Genomic DNA, 19,186 nt, shown 5'->3' with positions numbered 1-19,186 from the left:
TAACGGTGCCACAGCAGAACAGCAAGTGTTTAAAACAAACACATTAAAGATAACGTTCCGAAAAATGCTCGCCTACCTTGTCCTCCATCATTGGCATCGGCAGCATCTTCATCCCTCCCTTCATCATCCTCTTCTTCCTCGTTATCATCCTCCCCTTCATCATCATCATCATCATCCTCATCATCATCCAGTTCTGCCTCATCATGGTTGCCAGCTACATGCACGTTAGCAGGCGCCAGCCCATCTGGACCAAGCTCTGCAGGATTCTGGGCAGCTTCAGCATCTGCAGGATCCTGAGCATTGGCTGCAGCGTTACCGCCCACACCCTGTGAATATAATGAAAGACATGACAGTTCATTAATAAAACCTGCTAAAAGTTAATAAAGTAATTTTGTGCTTATGTAAGCTCAGTATTTGAAAAACAGAAAGTATTTTAATCAAACTCCTGTCTTGGGGTCACTATGGAGTTTATATCCACATTGTCCAGATGTGACCACTAATGTTTGGGATGCAAAATGTGATTCATCACTCCATCGTTATCACATTAAATATTCACAGGGAGCTTTGAACATCATTAACGGGCTACTGTGTTAGAATGAGACACATGTACAACCCGAAAACACAACACCTCTGGCCAAATCTGTCTGCTGCTGTCAGAGATTATAAAATGTATGATTTTAACTAGAAACTGTTTTGAGCGTTAACTAGCAAACTTTTACAGATATGAGTCTGTTGCTATGCCAACCATGTCAGAGTAATGGTAAACTGAGCTAACAGAATTTAGGAAGTCTTTATCAGCCCCACTCTTGCTCTGATTTAAAGAGGATGAAAAAATAAATTAAAACAAAACTCACCTGATTAGCTGGTGCAGGGCCGTTGGGCTGATTAGGAACCAGTGGGGGTTGATTTTGCTCTAACCACTGAGGAGCGCCTCCATGCACAATCTGCTCTCTGAGCCACACCAGGCTGATGAAGGCACATAGTGTGCATGTGACCACAAAACAGCCTTGGAGGCAGTCAGCAAGCAGGTTTTGCCTGTGAGAAGGAGACATGGCATCAATTTTCAAAAAACATTCAGATTATTTAAGTAACACTATTTCTGCCACTAATGAGATTTTGCAACCATTACAAAGAAACATTTGACAGTCACTGACGAGATATTGTGTTGTTGGGATTTTGGAGGACTGCAGAGCAGAATGTTTGCATTGGACAAAACCAGTTCCACATTTGCTGTCTGTTCATGGACATGTAGATGGACACATTTGGAGGATGAAAATTACACATAAGTTTGAAAACAAGCAAAGATGCAGCACTGTGAACAGAGAGGAAAAGAGCAGCACTGCACCACACAGCAGAGCTAATTAGCATGCACGCTACAAAGCAGAGAAAATGTCAGCGCCCACGAAGAGGTCATCACAAGCCAAAATCCTATTTTGGCTTGTGATGGCGCTTGGACCAACTGAGACTGATTTAGGGGATTTAGTGGAAAATATATTGGGGTTCAGAATCTGCACCTTAAAAATGTTGTTGACATCATTTAACGACTGAATCTTTGAATTTTAACAGACTGTCAGCAGCCTGCATTTAAAGAGCGACTTTATGAATGAGGAAAAGAAATAAAGTGTAAATCAGCTGGTTCTGGTGCAGTGGGAGGGAAGGAGTCTGAGATAAACTCAGAAGTAACAGTCTTTCTGGAACAGAAATTTATAGTTTCCCATGATCTCTGGGTTATTCAGAGTTGCTAGTGACAGTAGTTCAGCTTGATTGAGAGACAGAGGAGAAATAAAAGAAAAGGGTACGTTTTATGAACAACATTCAGGTCAAACTAATCCAAATGACGAAATGTGAAACATGCCATGCATTCTTCTGATAGGGCTGTGAGGAACATGAGAAGAACACAAAATAAATAAAAAGCGTTGGGACGCACTGATTTAAACAGCAACACTGTGCAAGCCATAAAGAAAGCAAAGTACACGACAGAACAAACGCAGCTTGACTTTGTGAGAGAGGAGGCACAAAACCAAAAGCAGACACTTACGTTGAAAGCATATCTAATGGCAGGGTAAGGAGAGAGCTCACAGAGCCGGTAAATAAACACTTGTAGATACGACCTGTTGGGAAACACAGAATGAAAGCAAAATTGACGGGGAAAAAAATAAATAAATTAAAAAACAAAACAAAACAAAAAAAAGCCCCACACACAAAACCCCCAACATGGCGATCACTTCTCAACTAGTTTATAACTAAAACCAAACTGCTTCAAATTTGTACATTTATGGTGTTACATTTCACGCTGTGCTGAACTGAAACATCTAATTAGAGCACATGTGATTTATTTATGCTAGTCAAACATTAGCCCCTTTGGGTCCACAGAACTATTTGTTTTCAAGCATCTTTTTTTTTTTTTTTTTACTGGTTGTACGTTTAGTCAATTAACCAATTCAAATGTTTTACCTCCACTTAAAACATAAAATTTCCCCAAATCTTTATTTCACATTTGATACTGTGGTTTCATATGCAAACACTGGGAAGTGTGTTAGGACATGTTCAGGTAATGGAAAGCTTAATAAATTTTTTAAATCCTCTTATGTTTAGAGTAAAATTATTATTTAAATATACTGACAAATAATGAAAGTAATCGTTAGTTGCAATTCCAAGATGTGGCTTACATGCTGTGAGCGGTACCACACCTAGCCAGGCAAAGGCCACCAGTGTGTAGTGGAACCAGTATCTGATGGCTGTTCCAATACTGGTGACCAGCCCTGCAAAGATGTCCTGCACAGGCAGGCGAGATGGCATGTCTGGAGAATAGACTGATGAGAAGAGCAATACAGAAATAAATTGTCAGATAATAACTGGGCATTTGAAGGCACTAACAACAAATGAATGCAGTCTTAAGACATTGAATGATTTGATAAAAACAACTTACTTGGTGTAAATGCAAACCTGTGTTTGCATAATTCACAGTATTCTTTTCTACTGTGTTTCAGCCACTGCAGTAAGCTGTGAAAACAAAATGAAACAGTGAATTTACCCATGTCTCACAGAGAATTGCACAAGAATCTTCCTCAGTAGTCTCTGAACATGTCCAGGGGTATCAAGGAACAAGATGTTAGCACACATCCTTAAGTCCTTAAGCAAGGTGGGTCCTCTGTGGATCACATTTGTTTTTCCAGCAAATCCTACATTAATTAACCTTGGTAAGATTGCGATCTGGGGAATTCTGAGACCGAGTCAACACACTGAAACCTTTTTTTCCCCCCCATACTTTTAAAGCATTCTTGAAAAACGGTTGCAGTATGGCAGGGCAAATTACCCCTTTTGAAAGAGGCAGCTCTAGATTTATTTATTTTTAAATAGATGACCAAAGCAACATCCACATGAAAGGCAGATCTTACAGCATCACAGTGAGACTGCCCCCCTCCAAAAAAGACAAGGTCTGCAGGATAAATCCAACTGTTTGCAAATGTAATTGGAAATTCACATCTAGTAATTTCTGTGGACTGCACAACCACGTGCACTTCCATGTGACCAAAAACCAAAACCTGCAAGCCATGAAAAGCAAGCGAAAAGAGAAAACCATAAAGTTTTTACATGAACATCTTGCTCACTCACATACCATTCCTGATGGATGAACTTGATGCTGCCGGTGCAAACACAAGGGTGGTAAAGGGGCTTGTCCTGGGTCCCCTCTGACCGACATACCCGGCAGATATCGGCTGTACAAAAGGCACACAGTGATAAGAATCTGCATAGCTAAAGACAGTCTGGCAGTGCTTTTTTTTTTTTTTTTTTTTTTTAAACAAACAAAAAAAAAAAAAAAAAAAAAAAAACACCCCACCAAACATATACTGAGCCACACTAATAAACACATGTGAGCCGTAATACAAAACTACTAATACCTTTCTACAAAACGCTAACAGTGTACATGTGTCAGGACTGAGTCTGTGCAGTGGATTCGTATTTAAAGTGACTGTAACAGTATAGGTCAGACTAGGGCAAACTGTAAATCCTTGGATTATCAGTGTCACTGCATGACAAAAATAAAATGACTATAATTAGCCCAAGAAGTAGGAGCATGACACGAGTTAGGATACCACCCTTAGCTATATATATTTATGGTATATCCTTCAGATATATGCTAGTGGCTAAAAACAATTTCATTCTCGCTCAGGGAAAATATAATGGGCTTGTTTTCTGGAAGTCCAAATATACTATAAAATGCAGGCTTTTGGAGTATGTCGAGAGCATTCGTCATAATAACAATTTCTCTTTAGTTGAACTCGCAAAGTTGTGAATGAGCCTTGTCAAATGGTAGCCTAAATGCGCTAACCTGCCGACCTTACCAACGTACCGCTAGCTTATCATGTCATACTGTTCGGTACGCTCCCATAACGGTTTCAATGGCTCAACTTATTAAAGGTTAACTCATAATTAGATAATTTTGCGTGTGGCTTCACTGTGAATTGGACTCCCTCTACAATTTCTACGTTGTAAACACTATCCAGTGCCCATGTAATGCGTTCTAGGATTTCTGGTTCCACATAGACATGACAGCTTATAGGGTGTAAGCTAATGCCAGCTAGCTGGCTGGCTAACGCTAATTGGCTAGCGGTTTCTCTACTTCTGGAGAACCTTTGCTGAAGTTTAAGACAACGGAGTCGTGGTCGTTGCTACCAACAACAGTTGAGGTCACATGCAAAGTCAGCATGAATGACTTTACCATTTAGCGCTAAGGTAATCAAGTTTGGGCATTAGCTACCTTCCTCAGCGGTGTCCATCTTGGCTGGCTGCTAAAGCAGCCCTGCTCCACAGCAGTCTGGATTTAAGCAGTCCGTGCAGCAGCGATGACTGCCGGCTATCTAGATGTAAACATTTCTAGAAAGACTTTTTATTTCAGTGCCCTGTTAAGTTTGACGTCATCATGCGTTTCAAATTAAATTCAGCTTGTTTTACTTCATGGCTCATCAGCTAGCGGTACACAAAACAACAAGTGTTAATGTGATAGTTTCACCACTAGATGGCAGCTCCGCGCAACAAGCCAGTTTCCCAGTTGTGCAGCTTCCTCCTAGGACTCTGGTATAATCCCCGCAACTTGCACTGAAACTTATGGGCAACGTTATACAACAATAAACAGTAATACTCAATCATCATTTTTATTGTCATGGTCATTTCACATGGTCACACATTTCAAATGTACAGCACTGACCTTTCCTTTTTTCCTGTTTTTGTGGTTTTAAATGTTAAGAGATATATGCAACTATTTCCAGTTACAGTTAGTTTTATCAAAATTTTTACAAAAGTTTTTAAAATAATCTGAGAGTAGAATGGTGTTCTAGACTTGATTTTCTTATGTTACAGGTGTGATTTAAATGTCTTTGCATCATACACCCATACAGTGTCTATGCCCTCCCCCGCGGTACTTTCAGGAATCCACGTAGGGAAGGGGAAGCGACAGGTCACCACCTTGGCTGTGCTAGGCAGCTCGCTTGCCAATTTCAGCTCAAGCTTCTCCATCTGAAGATAAAAGCAGCAAACAAACATAATTAGCATGATGATTTGAACTCCACAAGTTTCTGCATTTTGGTGAGACACAGAGGTACTCACCATCTGAGGGACTCCAAAAATGACAACATTGGAGTATTGAGCAAAGCTGACCTAAGAAAGGAAAAAGGAAGTAACATGCTAAATGACTAACTTCATTACAGCAGATGTCTGTAAAACAAAGGTTTGTTTTCAGAAACCACTGACCTTCCACAAGTCTGAGATGTGAAATGAGGTGGAGCGGTAGACTCCCTCCCTCCAGGCCCTGTAGCGAGAGTACCACACCAACCAGGGGTTCAGCTCAAACCCTGACGCACGAAAACCATGTTTGGCTGCTGCAATCACCTGCAAGAAGCAAGGGGAAACAGTATAGCACACACACACACACACACGTTTGTAAATCATGTTAGATTGGTTGCTACTGAAATTAAATTTTCACCCTTTAAGGCTGTTTGCAAAAACAGTTTCAATTTTTTTTTAACCCTCTGGCCTTCATGCGTGGTAACCTTCAAGCCTAACACTGCACTAGCCCTGGATTTTTTTAAGCCTAGCCCAGCTGTCATAAGACCAGGACTATTTCAAAACTGTATAAAGAACAGACGATATCAGGACAACAGTTATGACCTGACCTGAAGCTTAGGACAGGATGGCAAAAGGTGTAAGACACGATCCAAAGCACAAAAGTAAACCAACAACATAACAGTTGTTCAGCCACATGACATCCCAGATACTCATAAACTAAACAGTCTGTAGGGCGGAACTGGTCCCCTGTTCTCCTGAACAGCTACGGGACACACCTGCTGGAGCTTGTAGATGATAAAGCCTTAGCGATCACTAAGACATGATTGATCAGACATGATTTACGAGCTTTTTTTTTTTGCTTTTTTTTTTAAAAAGTTTGATTATATTTTGTTAATCTATAACTGCGCCTTGCATAAAATCATGGTTTCTCTAAAGGCTTTCAATACCTTTTTATTTTTCTTGCAACTATAATTTTATAGTTCTTGAGGGGGCTCAGAGGGCAGAACAGTACTTACTATCCTTCCATCTCCGCTGCCTATGTCCACCAGGGTTCCCGACCTTGTCCTTAACGCCTTGAGGACGTTTTCCACCTGAGTCGTGGTGGCCGGGACAAACGGGAGGCAGACTTTCCTCAGGGCAGGGGCTACAAACGGAGCAGCCACTGCGTACAGAGCAACCAGCGACCCTCCCACTAAGCCTGTTACGACGAGCCCAATGCGGCTCCTGCCCTTTCTGTCCCTGTTATCCTCATTAGGCTGTCCCGAGTCCAGCAGGAGCTCCTCTTGTGACATGACGCTAGTTTAACGCAACGTCTGCAATCGTTCACTCTACTCCATGAATGACAGCGGGGACTGTGTTTCAGCTAGCAAGCTCTTACTTATTCGACCTCAAGTTTTCATAAATGAAATTAAATATTGTTCGAACAAATTGCAAGTCTATGTTGTCCTTAGTTACGAAAAAAGAGATTATCATAGTTCAAAGTCCTGCTATTTATATGTTATTGTAACATGTAAGCATTGTAATACACGACCTGTGCAAGGCTATAATCGGCCCGAGTGGATAACAAAGAGGAACTACAAACCGTTCCTCCCCGCTTTCGTTCCCATTCAAGCTAGCTTTCATTATGTTTCGAGCGTGGTTAAAAATAAATAAATAAAATATATATATAAAAAATAACAAATAATAATAAACACCAATTTCCAATTGCAAACTTAAAAGTAACTAGATAATGAATGGTTACATTTCACTGTGGTTATACTTGTATAACTATGCATGTGACAAATATAGAACCTTGAACATTGAATATATTATGTGAGATATTTTATGAAAATCACTGATAAACTTTGTGTGAAATGCCAGAATTCTGTGAATAATGTTCTGGTGGCTAAACTCTGACATTTTTTTCAAATGTATATTTAAATTCAAATTCATTTGAATGTTTTTCATTTGTGATGAACTGACTTTTACACACACACACACACACACACACACACACACACACACACACACACACACACACACACACACACACACACACACACAGATTAATATGCTGTGCCATGGTCAAATTCAAGCAGAGGGTAAATATTTAATTCAGTAAATAAACATGAAATAAATCAGCCACAATATGACCTGACATACATGTAAATCGGATGATAAATAACACTTATAATTGCATTTTTCTTGCTTTGGTGTTGTAGGCATGTTCATCCATATAGGAAACACTTCAAACATCAAAACAATTAATGAATTATATTATTTTAAATATGATTTGATCTATGTGACATATTCTAGCCTAGAGTGAAAACATTAAACAAACAAGGAACCTAAAAAGGAAAAAATGGAACTGTGATCCAGCAAAATAGGCCTACTCATCCTTGGAACCATCTCTCATGAATTACATTGACATAGCAGTGTACCATTCAAGATAGCTCCTAAACTCTTTGGTTTTTGGGAATTACTATTAAAAAGACTTTTGGATTGCATTCTTGGAAATTACTTGGAATGTCTGAGAAAAAGGAACTCTACTGACCATATTAGGTAAAAACCTTTAAAAAAAAAAAATTGGCCACCTCTATTTGCAATATTAATTTTTACTGCAATTTCATTTGGGACCTTTTGTTGTTCTTTTAATTAGAAGTCATTAGACAGTGTACGATGGACCGTGTGGTCAAGCCCTGATGGGCCATGGTGGATTGGATGATGGTACATGTGGTGCTGACTGGTGGTGGGACCATCATCCATCATTAAATCCTCCTCCTCCTCTGCCCTGTACCCTCCTGCAGCGTCCTGTGAGTAGCTGTGCTTCATCACCACAATGTTCCGTCGACTCGTCGGCGTGTTGTGGTGAGAGAGTCGGGGCGACTGCTGGTTCACCATCACTGGCTGCAACTGGGGCACAAGAGCACCCCCATCAGGTACAATGGTGGCGTCCCTGACGCTTAAGTTGCTGCGGCTACCGTGGACACTGCCCTGGTGAGAGCCACAGTGGTGGTCACGGATGCATTTGCTTTCGGAGCGTCTCAGCTTGTGGAACTTGTCAAAGTCCTCGGCCAGGGCAGGATCGGTCAGTTCACCAGAGGGGGCACGGCGCAGAGTACAGAGTTCATAGTGAGGAGGCTCAAAACCGGGGTCGAGGAGGGCAGGATCAAAATCATCTCTGTGGATCCAAAGAGGTAAAGAGAGTACATGCACAGACATCCAGACCTACAGTTCCAGAGTACAGATACAATAAACGTTTAGGAATGTGCAACAGAAACTTTGAATGTAGCTACACAGACAATGATAAATGTGTATAAATTCCCATTAATGTGAATAAATTGTAAGATAAAAGTAGAAAGAACAAAATGCCAGCACGTGGTTTTTCAACATGCCTGGCTGCTCATGTGCAATTTGAAACTAAAGGTCTGAAATTCAAGCATTTATACATATGCACATTTCTAAACTGCAGTCAAAAAGCAAAAAAATTGAAAACCAGACAAATCCTTTCACGGACATCATCAATATCATGATACTGTAATGATCGTAGCATATCTATATATGTTTATTAGAACTTAATGAAACGTATTGCCTATAATCTGTCAAACGTATCTCTTATGAATGAAATCAAGTCACTTTGAGCCGCAAACTGCTGTTACAAGGTAGGTGCTGCAATCTGTTATTTATCCAGGTAAAATTGTCACTGACAATAAAAATTACTTTTTCAACAGAGATATGGCCAAGATTGCAGCAGAAATTGCAACAAATGTAACATTAGAGTTCTATTAAAAGATATTAAGTTTCCATAAAGGACTGAATTGTTTATAATGTAGCAGGCACGTGCAGATGGGGGGGGGGGGCTAGAGGGGCTTGAGCACCCGCCCCTTTCCTGATGGGTGCCCAAGGTGCCCTTTTGTTGAGGCTATATATATATATATATATATATATATATATATATATATATATATATATATATATATATATATTAACGTGTGTGTGCGTGCGGAGTCCTGTCTGTGCCCCTCAACAATAATATTTAATAATATTTAACTATCAATCACAGTTTTGCTAAATAAAAGGATCTGGCTTGCATCAGTCACATGATCACATTTAACCAGTGATCGCCCTTGACGGCAGAACGCGCTGGTTACGAGCCGGGAACGAGCTCACAAAGAGCACGCGCATTTTTAGCGGTCCGGAGCTGTAGGAGAAACACAAATTAACTCAGAGACACAGACTGATGCGACAAAACCAGTAAGTAGGTGTACAGCGTACACTGTAGTGTATAGCACCCAGGAGTATTAGCTTATTACGTACACGTTGGTAAGCTGTCTTGTTGCAACTGACGAACTGAAACAAACGAGCGTGCTGTGTGTGCAACAACGCGACAAACATTACCTGTCCTTTTATTAACTGCACAAGTAGTGCTGGTCATAGCTGCTGGCTACCTGTGTCAGGCTGTCATGGGTCTGTAGCTCTGTCCACCGTTTTAGGGAACATATTTAGTTTTAAAGCAAGTTACAGGGCTTTTCCTCCCTTTCTGGAGGGATTATATTTCACTAAAAAACGACCTAATATGCATGTCCACATAATTATGCATTATTATAATTATAATATATTAAAAACACACGCTGTATTCTAAGCACCAGCTGTCTGTTAGAATGTGATTTTTTCTCTCTCTCTGTTGGCAGAGGTATAAAAATGCGCAGGAAAATCTGACGTGCATGGCAAACTTCACTGACGATATTTAGGGAGGAATAAACTAGGGCTGCTCGATTATGGCAAAAATGATAATCACGATTATTTTCACTGAAATTGAGATCACGATTATTTGACGATATTTATTTAACCCTTTAAGATCTACCATAGAACCAAGTCCGCCAGAGCTTATAATATTTTTTTTACATGCTGTAGTGCCATTTGTGGGAGCATTTCAAGTTGCTATACATCAATACAACTGTTATAGCCCATATTTTAAAAATGTGTATGTATTAAGTCCATAGTAACTACATTAATTGCAAAAAAGTGCAATAAACTACAAAAAAATTGAAAATCGTTTTTGTTTTTTTTACATATATTTCTACTTGGAGAAATTTAAGAGGCTTATCCCTCAAAACTTTAAATACAAAAAAGTTGCAAAAAATAGTTTACAACAACAGGAAATTTATTTTGAGTGTCTTCATAGTTTTATTTTTGGAGATACAGCAATTTTTATATACACTGCAGGAAAAACAAAAAAACAATCCTATGATGCAAATTTGCAAAGAATGTGCATGTGCATCAAAATAAACTATTTCCAGCAGTGCAATTCGAGTTCTAAGGCCTACAAGTAAAAAACTACATTTTCCGCGAAAATGACGTCACTTGCGATAGTTCGCGTTGACGTCTTTTTCAATGTGGGAAGTGTTAAGAACAGCTGATCGGATCGGCAAAGCGTGTTTCTGGAATATTATGTTTTTGTTCCTGCAAGCGCTTTTTATGCAATTTTTGCAAAGCTATATGTGGAAGGAAACCGTGACCTAGGACAAGCTGATGGCATAAGATGTAAGTACAACTCCTCTGGTTTCATATGGAAAAAAATTTATTGTGCTAGCTTAGCGGTTCAGGTTCTACAGGGATTTAAAAATAGTTATACAAAACGAGCATGCTGCTCTGACCGGCTTTAAAGGGTTAACAATAACAATGTATTGAATAATGACTTTAAAAAATAATATAAAATAGTGTGCAAATACTGATAACAGTGCAAATGTTTGCAATAAAAGAAATAAATGAAAAATGTAAACTTTGCAGTGTTGCTCTGTGGTGCAGCTACGACACCATAGCAAAGTTTACACACTGTGTCTACTTGATCCACGTCTGACTCCGCGAACCCATAATGTTTCCACACCACTGAAGTTTTTTTTTTTTTTTACCTCTCTTTTCAACCAACGGCAGTCCACTCCTCTCCAAATAACTTCTGCTTAGCTTTCCGAGCTTCCCTCGGGTCCGCTTAATTGTTGTGACGCGTGTTCGAAATGCAGAGCAGTGCGCTTGATTTGCCACACGGAGCAGCGCGAGAGTAAAGCATGAGGGAGGGGCTAATAATCGGCTCAGTCATTTTTAATGATCGTTGAAAGCCCAGATCGTAATCGTGATTAAAATTCGATTAATTGAGCAGCCCTAGAATAAACACACATCAAACATAAATGAACCATTTGCCTGTCTCCATAATTGAGAGCATTTTCTCTTCTTATGTCAACACTCTCTCTCTCTTTTTTTTTTTTTTTTTTTTGCTTTTTCGGTCATGTTATGTTTACCTGTCAAAGGCTTGTTACAAACTATGAAACACATCTTGCAGACTTCTGGATGTTAGAAGAAAACTAATACTGCTCATGAAGGAGACTAAAGGCAGGAAGGTGTCCTTTAAAACTAAATATGTTAATAGGACCTCCCTATTTATATCATAGTTTATGATATAGCACGTGTATTTCAGTAATAGCCTGCTGAGGCCACTATACGTGCTGGCCTCATATCAAATGTGAAGGCAGACTGAGTCTATGTTTGACATTTTTTATATCTAATCTTCCTTTTCAAACATTTAAACAGCAGCGAGTCTGCAGCTGAGGGAATACAAACTCATATTGTCGGAACAGGTTTGCTCGTTTCTTGGATTCATTTGGTGATTTATTAAATGTATAACTGTTATTCTAATCTGCTGCTGAGTCTCTTACACTTTTCTTTATGCTGTATATTTTCACGTCTTTGGAATAGTTGGAAGTTAGATAGTCAGCTGGGAAACTTTGTGTTAACTCATGGAGCTGAGGATATCGTGGATATGCTGACCTCGCTGCGTGGTGTACAGAGCGAGGTCAGCATGATTAATATTCACAATAAAAATATTAGCCGAACATCATGAAGTCTGTATGTGTTTCATAGTGTCGAACAACCTTTGTACAGTTAAAGCCAGCAGTTACTACATGACGGAAACACCAACGTTATCTCTTCTATGTGTTTATACAGAGGTCACGCTGATTACTGAACAAAAACCCAAAGATCAGATGTTAAACAGATTTATTTGCTCTCTCTCCTCCTTAAACATGTTTTTAATGTTAGTTATAATTCAGAATTGGCGACTGAAACACGTAGGACACATAAGAACATCAGGAAATAAAACACAGATAAATATAACCTCAGTAAAAGAAGTCAGCGGGGGTTACTACAGCTGTGTACCGGGGCCTGCGCTTTGTTGGTGGGATTGCTTGCGAGGCGAGCGGGTCTATCCCACGCTTTGCCGTGAGACTGGGCAGACATCTCCGAAATCATCGAAACACTTTTGTAAAGAGGCTGTATCTTGACAAACCGACCAGACACATGAAGATTAAACCACTACATTCTCGGCTAAAAAAATATTAAAACGGTATTTGGTGACACACAAACAGGGTTTTTCAAAGCTCAGTTCTGTTAGCTTCCACAGACAATGGCCACCAGGCCAAAGCAATGGTTTTGACTCGATCAGCGTTAACCCCGCCCCCTGAGTTTGATGGGTGAGGCTGACAGATAAAATTATTTCATGATGAGAGCCAGGCGCCAGGACTGCCAAAATGAAATAAATAAATATATCATTAAATAATTAATTAAATGTGTCAATAATTAATTAAATGTGTCAATAATTAATTAAAATGTGAAATACATAAATAATTAATTAAATGTGTCAATAATTAATTAATTAAATGTGTCAATAATTAATTAATTACATGTGTCATAACTATTTATTTAATTAATTAATTCCAATTTTAATTAATTATTGCCACATTTAATTAATTATTTAATGGTGTATTTAATTAATTCATTATGGCAGTCCTGGCGTTCCATACCAGAGGGGCCGATGGCGTGATATGGCAGCCTCGCTTCTGTCAGTCTGCCCCAGGGCAGCTGTGGCTACAACTGTAGCTGCCTCCACCAGTGTGTGAATGTGAGAGTGAATGAATAGTGGCATTGTAAAGCGCTTTGGGTGTCTTGAAAAGCGATATATAAATGCAATCCATTATTATTATTTCATATTTATTACTTCCCCCTCCTCATTGCTTTATTATTGTAGCTCTAGTAATAAATAATTAAAAAAAAAAAAGATTCTGGATCAGCACCATGATGCCCATAGTATATACAGTATTCTGAAGAAGGTCTAAAATGTCATTGTGTGTGCGTGCATGTGTTTGTTTTATTTAGATGGATTTTTAAAAAACACATTACTCATGATATAACATTGTCCAGACATGGCTGGCAAGGACATGAGGAGGAAACAGTAGGAGCTGTGTGAGGCTACTAAAGGCAGGGCTATAACATTTTTCTGTCATCATTTTATTTTAGATTAAGTGCAAGAGTTGTTAGGTGTGGATAATTAGATTATAGTTTATTGCAATAGCAAGTTGTGCCTTGTACTCAGATAGACAGCAAGTGGAGAGTGATATATGAAATGATGGGATGGAAGGAAGAAGAGAAGCAAAGAGTGAATCACAGGCAGAGCCTAAATTATTTCTCACAGTTTTTGTTGCCTTATGATTCCAAGCGCTGTCACCAATCTTTGCATTTTGTTATTATCTCATGACACTTGTTTAATCAGCTACCATCTCTCCTATGGACTTTTTAATGTCTACAGTCTCAGATCAACACAGCCCTGCCCTCCAGCACTATCCACAGCAACCCCTCAACAGCAACATTGTACCCATCAGGTAAAGCATCGGCTACGTTTGCTTTGCCTTGTTGCCCATATTAGATTTTTGATAAATGTGTGTTGTTGTTATTCAGCCTGGTTCAATGTGCCCCTTTTTAACTTTGAGCACCCACCCCTTTAAACCTCTCTGCACAGCCCTGTAATGTAGGTACAATAACACAGAGTCATAGAGACAAAGCAGGTTATTTCTTCATTTTATAACCTCTGTGGGAATCCAGCTGACTACAGTTTATTTAAGAATATAGGCAAAGGTGTTATGTGTAGAAAACATATAGAAACATCAGAAATCACTTTCTGGCAGAACACAGGTTTGTGAATTTACACCTAGCACGTAAATTGAGTGTAATATTTGCAAATACATATGCACGTTACATGTACATTTTAACAGCAACCAGAAGGTTTAAGTATGAATAACTGGCAGTTTTTATTTCCTATCTGGCGCGACTTCATAATTCTACACCATTAACTAAGGATGCAAGATGGTCACAACACATGGAAAAGAGTGGGGGAGTCTTCTTTTGGACATTTGGATGCGACCTCTGAAGTACTGTGATTGACAAAAAAGTCGACAATTCCTCAGAGATAAAGTATTGGCTTAACTTTTCAGTCATTTCCAATCTTCATTTTTATGTTCACAATTAAAAGCCCCTGTTATTGATATTAATGTGAGGGTTAAAATGTCTGACCTGTAACAGAATTTTGAAAGTCGTGCCCTTTACTCTTTTACAACTATGTAAATGTGCAGTTTTAAACACTGCTCAAATCAAGCGATTTTGGCTACTGAGTAAAGATAGATCAAGATCTACAAATTGATCAAATCGATAGTTAAAGGTATATCTCAGTCCCAGCAAAGCACACATGAAGCAGCATCAGCATTTATTAGGAACTGCACACTTGCGATTTTGGGCTATATTCTGATGCACACAGGTGTTTTGTTTATTATTTAAAAATCTGTTCTTATAAAAACACATCACACATCTACCAAGACAAAATCTTTGTTTCACGTGTAAATACTTCTGAAATGTTCACTCTGAAAGGAAGTTTTGGATATGTGGAGGTCAAAAAGTACAGAGAAAGCTAATATTACCAAAAAATACCCGCATACATGAACAGAGCCTTGATGTCTACAAAGTTCTATAGTTCTGAATGTTTTGGTTTATTTAACCACTAAAGTCTTTAATTCCCCTTGTTCTCTTTTTGACAATACTACTAAATAACAATTTACCGAGACTTTACCTGCGGATGATGTATTTCTTGCGAGGCTGTTTGACCTGGATGATGACAGAGATGATGAGCAGGATGACGACCAGACCACAGGTTACTCCAATGATAGTGAGGTTAGTGTTATCTAGCGTATCCAGGATGCTCGGTTTCCTCGTCTCTGGTTGAGGGGATGATACAGACAGAAATCACAGGCGTGTTTTGTGAAAACAGCATGTGGCTGGTGGTTGGAATTTCAACATACCTTTGCAGTGATTCTCATCCCATGGGTAAACACAGTTCTGGATGCCATTGCACACCAGAGTGTGATTTATGCACATGTTGCTATGGCAAAAGAAAGTGTCTCTCTCACACGGAGCTGAAACAAGACAGGCAGGAAAGATACGGCTGTAGCAATATGTTCTTCTTCAAAGTCAGACTTTAACTATACTCACTTTTGGCTCCATTTCTGCCTAAACAGGCAACATTAGCTATGGGCTTGCTAAGGAACAGCACCACTCCTTTCCCTAGAAGCCAACAGCCAACACAGATAGCGTTCTGCTAGCTGCTCCTCCCTGAGCCTCGTTCTGCCAGAGGTTTCTTCCTGTTAAACAGGAGTTTTTCCTTCCCACTGTTACCAAGTGCTTGCTCACTGGCAGATGATGTATAGATGTATATACTTCATAAACTGTTGCAATCCCCTGAACACTTGTTATCTAAATTCTACTCATTATTTAACATTTTCCAATAAATCTTGATCTTTAAAAGAAACAAATCTCAGGCAGACAGATTTACTCACGTTCATGGAAGGTTGTAAAGAGGATTTTGAATCTGCTCTTCCTGCTGCCCTCGTCTGCCCACAGTCTCACCACCCCCACAGAGGTAACCAGCATGACATCGTTGGCCACAGTGGAGCAGAACTTATTCTTTAAGTGCTCAACGGAACTGCTGCCGTCATAGATGCCAACAAAGTTACGCTTACACTCATTGGAGTTATGCATCTCATACTCAAGAAAACGCATGTAGATCTGTGAGGAGACAAAAGGATGAGAAGAAAGAGTGCTGTGAATGGACCAGAGTTTAATAACACTGGGACATCTTTATGTTTTTCTCCTTTCATTTTTTCATGACTTGAAGACCTTCTCTATTTATCACATAAAAATTCCTCGTTGAAATGGCTCAAATATCCAACAGTGACAAAAGAAATGTAGATGTGTAAATAATAACAGCAATATTATTTAACTGGCAAGATTTTGTTGACCTGCAGTCATTTATTGAGCTCTGAAAGGCTGACATCTTTGGACGTTTTGAAGATGGTTTTAAAAAATTCTACAGTGTTTGTCTGAAAACAACCAACTTCAACATCATTAAATGAGAACTGCTACAACAGTTTCACATCAGTCATTGCTGAGCAGAATACTGTAAAAATGTGATGTTCACATTATCAGAGATGGGCAGTAACGCGTAACGCGTTAAAAGTAATTAGATTACAGTAACGCGTAATGCGTTACTGTAATCTAATTACTTTTTTCAAGTAACGAGTAAAGTAAGGGATTACTATTGCAAAAACGGTAATTAGATTACCGTTACTTTCCCGTAGGAACGCTGCATTACTGCGTTACTAAAACCGTGATTTTTTTGCAAGAATGTCTCAAGACAGTGACGTAAGCGAGTGCGACGTGAGACAACAGCTGTCTGCAGATCAACAATGGATCATATATCGAGTGCGGGAGAGAGTATGAGCATGCAGCGTTTAAAGCGTGGAAGTACTGACCTTACTTTGAGTTTGATTCCATAAAAAGTGACAAAAACATTAGCGTCCGTTGTGCGTGGGAAGAAAACTTCTTTTTACTCCGAAAAAAACCCTAAACAAGCTCCGAGTGCGCAACGACGTAATGGGAAATTCAAAGAGAAACTCGCGGATTCTTCCACTGACTGCTGCGCCACACCTGCACCAGAGCACACCTCCGCCTACCCCACTCCTGCTTTACAGGTGAAAATAGAGCAACAGGACTGCTAGTCTTTGATTTTATTTACTTTCTGCTGTGTTTTTCTTGCATCTATTTGAAAGACTGAGTGTAAACATAAAAATATTTTATTTTATGTGCTGGAATGTGCAGAAAATAGGTTTAAATGTTAAACTAATTTCTTCAAGCCAGAGAATGGTGCATATAATTTAATTTTTGCTTGATGCATAAAGTTAAAAGATTAAAACTGATAAAACGAGTTTAAAAAAAAGAGACTTTTCCATTTGATTACATTTTGTATGATGGATTATGCAGAAAAAGTAGAATTGGGTTGACAGATCTATTGCTTTATTACCTATTCAGGTTGTAAATCGTGTTTTTAAAAGTAACTAAGTAATTAATTACTTTTGAAAATAAGTAATCAGTAAAGTAACGGGATTACTCTTTTGGGGAAGTAATCAGTAATTCGTTACTGATTACTTTTTTCAAGTAACTTGACCAACACTGCACATTATGTTACAGGTAGAACACCGGCCTACTGTCTCAACAAGCAGACAACCAATCAATTCCAGGTATCTGAAGTTTGTAGTAGAGTCAAATTCCATCTGTGATTAGCAGAGATTGTTTAAATAAGAAAGAAAGAAATGGCACACAGTATGCAGACCTTGGCTCTCGGTGGAGCCCTGATGTACCATCTGCAGTCCACGGCTTCAGTCTGCTGCGCCCGGCCTTCCTTAGCTATCTGCGTTGAATCTACGTAGCCTTCTGGACCATTCATCTCAAACTCACAAACTGTGGAGAGCAGCAGTTTTACGTAACAGTTAAAGCAATGCTGTTGTAACAATGAGGCCTGTTTCAGTTGTAGAGACAAGTTTTCTGTAGTACTTGACGCTTCATATGAAGATTTATGCAACCTCAAATGCTGCGTAAAATGTAAAATAAAATGGAATCCAGTGGTCTGCAAGCCTCATAAACTATAAATCAAATGCTTAAACTGAGAAAATACAATTTAAGAAAAAAGATCATTTTGAATTTTAATGCCAGCCACATGTCTCAAAAAAGTTGGGCATGCCATGTTTACTGTTGTGTAGCGTCCACTCTTCTTTTAACAACAGCCTGTTAACGTTGGAAACTGAGGAGACCAGAATGTTGCCTCATTCTTGTCTGATATAGGATTCTAGCTGTACTACAGTGCAGTGCCTTCTTTTTTGTGATTTTCATTCTATGATGTGCAAAATGTTTCCAACTGGTGTAAAGTCTGGACTATATGCAGGCCAGTTCAGTCCAGCAAAGTTATGCTGTTCTAATAGATGCAGTAGGTTTGGTATTGCCTTGGTAAAATGGTGTCTTTTTCCCTGAAAACACACTTTTCAACACTGATGATGCCTTTCTAGTAGATCTGCAAGCCCAGAGAAAATGGCAGTGTTTCTGGATCATATGGCTTCTTCTTTGCATCCTATAGCTCTAACCCGTGTTCATGGACGGCACACTGAACTGTGTTCATTGACAATGACTTCTGGAAGTGTTCCTGAGACCGGGCACTGATTTCCATGATAGATTCATGCTTTTTTTTTTTTTCACAATTTCCAGCCTTGTCCCCTTGTGCACAGAGATTCTTCCAGATTCTCTGAATATTTCGATTCACCCAATTAGCTGTAAAAGGCTTCTTTTTACCACCACTTACTTTTCTAGACCTCGTATATTTTCAGATATGCTGTTGCCATCAATTTCAAAATGAACTAATATGTTTCATAACGTAAAAGGT

At 39.2% G+C, this 19,186-nt stretch overlaps 3 protein-coding genes across 3 annotated transcripts in view; all 3 read right to left on the bottom strand.

The window, feature by feature from the left end:
- Positions 1–5,023, bottom strand: part of LOC308412332 (E3 ubiquitin-protein ligase MARCHF6-like) — a 24,508-nt gene extending 19,485 nt beyond the window's left edge. The window contains exons 1-7 of the mRNA XM_080906590.1: positions 4,763–5,023; positions 3,620–3,719; positions 2,930–3,003; positions 2,670–2,813; positions 2,039–2,111; positions 855–1,035; positions 77–326 (exon numbers count right to left, since the gene is read on the bottom strand). Coding sequence (XP_080762716.1) covers positions 77–326; positions 855–1,035; positions 2,039–2,111; positions 2,670–2,813; positions 2,930–3,003; positions 3,620–3,719; positions 4,763–4,781 — 841 coding nt within the window. The 5' untranslated portion in view covers positions 4,782–5,023. The remainder of the gene's footprint in view (positions 1–76; positions 327–854; positions 1,036–2,038; positions 2,112–2,669; positions 2,814–2,929; positions 3,004–3,619; positions 3,720–4,762) is intronic.
- A 109-nt stretch (positions 5,024–5,132) lies between these two features.
- On the bottom strand, positions 5,133–7,116 carry atpsckmt (fATP synthase c subunit lysine N-methyltransferase). The gene is made up of 4 exons (XM_080906591.1): positions 6,582–7,116; positions 5,752–5,889; positions 5,608–5,658; positions 5,133–5,517 (listed from the first exon to the last, which is right to left on the bottom strand). Exons 1-4 carry the CDS (start codon positions 6,855–6,857, stop codon positions 5,356–5,358), a joined length of 627 nt encoding a protein of 208 aa, XP_080762717.1. The 5' UTR covers positions 6,858–7,116; the 3' UTR covers positions 5,133–5,355.
- A 1,038-nt stretch (positions 7,117–8,154) lies between these two features.
- LOC308413035 (neuropilin and tolloid-like protein 1) overlaps positions 8,155–19,186 on the bottom strand; it is a gene marked incomplete at its 5' end in the record, with an annotated part of 44,002 nt that continues 32,970 nt past the window's right edge. The window contains 5 exons of the mRNA XM_080907820.1: positions 8,155–8,725; positions 15,491–15,635; positions 15,720–15,833; positions 16,254–16,482; positions 18,086–18,213. Of these exons, the coding sequence (XP_080763946.1) occupies positions 8,200–8,725; positions 15,491–15,635; positions 15,720–15,833; positions 16,254–16,482; positions 18,086–18,213 (1,142 nt within the window). The remainder of the gene's footprint in view (positions 8,726–15,490; positions 15,636–15,719; positions 15,834–16,253; positions 16,483–18,085; positions 18,214–19,186) is intronic.

The sequence above is a fragment of the Rhamphochromis sp. 'chilingali' genome (assembly GCF_963969265.1).
Source record: "Rhamphochromis sp. 'chilingali' genome assembly, chromosome: 16".
Classification (NCBI taxonomy): Eukaryota; Metazoa; Chordata; class Actinopteri; order Cichliformes; family Cichlidae; genus Rhamphochromis; species Rhamphochromis sp. 'chilingali'.
Note: the sequence above shows the minus strand (reverse complement) of the source record. Positions and strands in the feature narration are given on the sequence as shown.

Coding starts and splice junctions, on each gene's coding strand:
- atpsckmt (XM_080906591.1), bottom strand. CDS start 6,857: ATGTCACAAGAGGAGCTCCTGCTGGACTCGGGACAGCCTAATGAGGAT. Junction 5,890..6,581: donor GCAGCGGAGATGGAAGGATA/GTAAGTACTGTT, acceptor TGCTTCTTGCAG/GTGATTGCAGCAGCCAAACA. Junction 5,518..5,607: donor TTTTTGGAGTCCCTCAGATG/GTGAGTACCTCT, acceptor TTTTATCTTCAG/ATGGAGAAGCTTGAGCTGAA.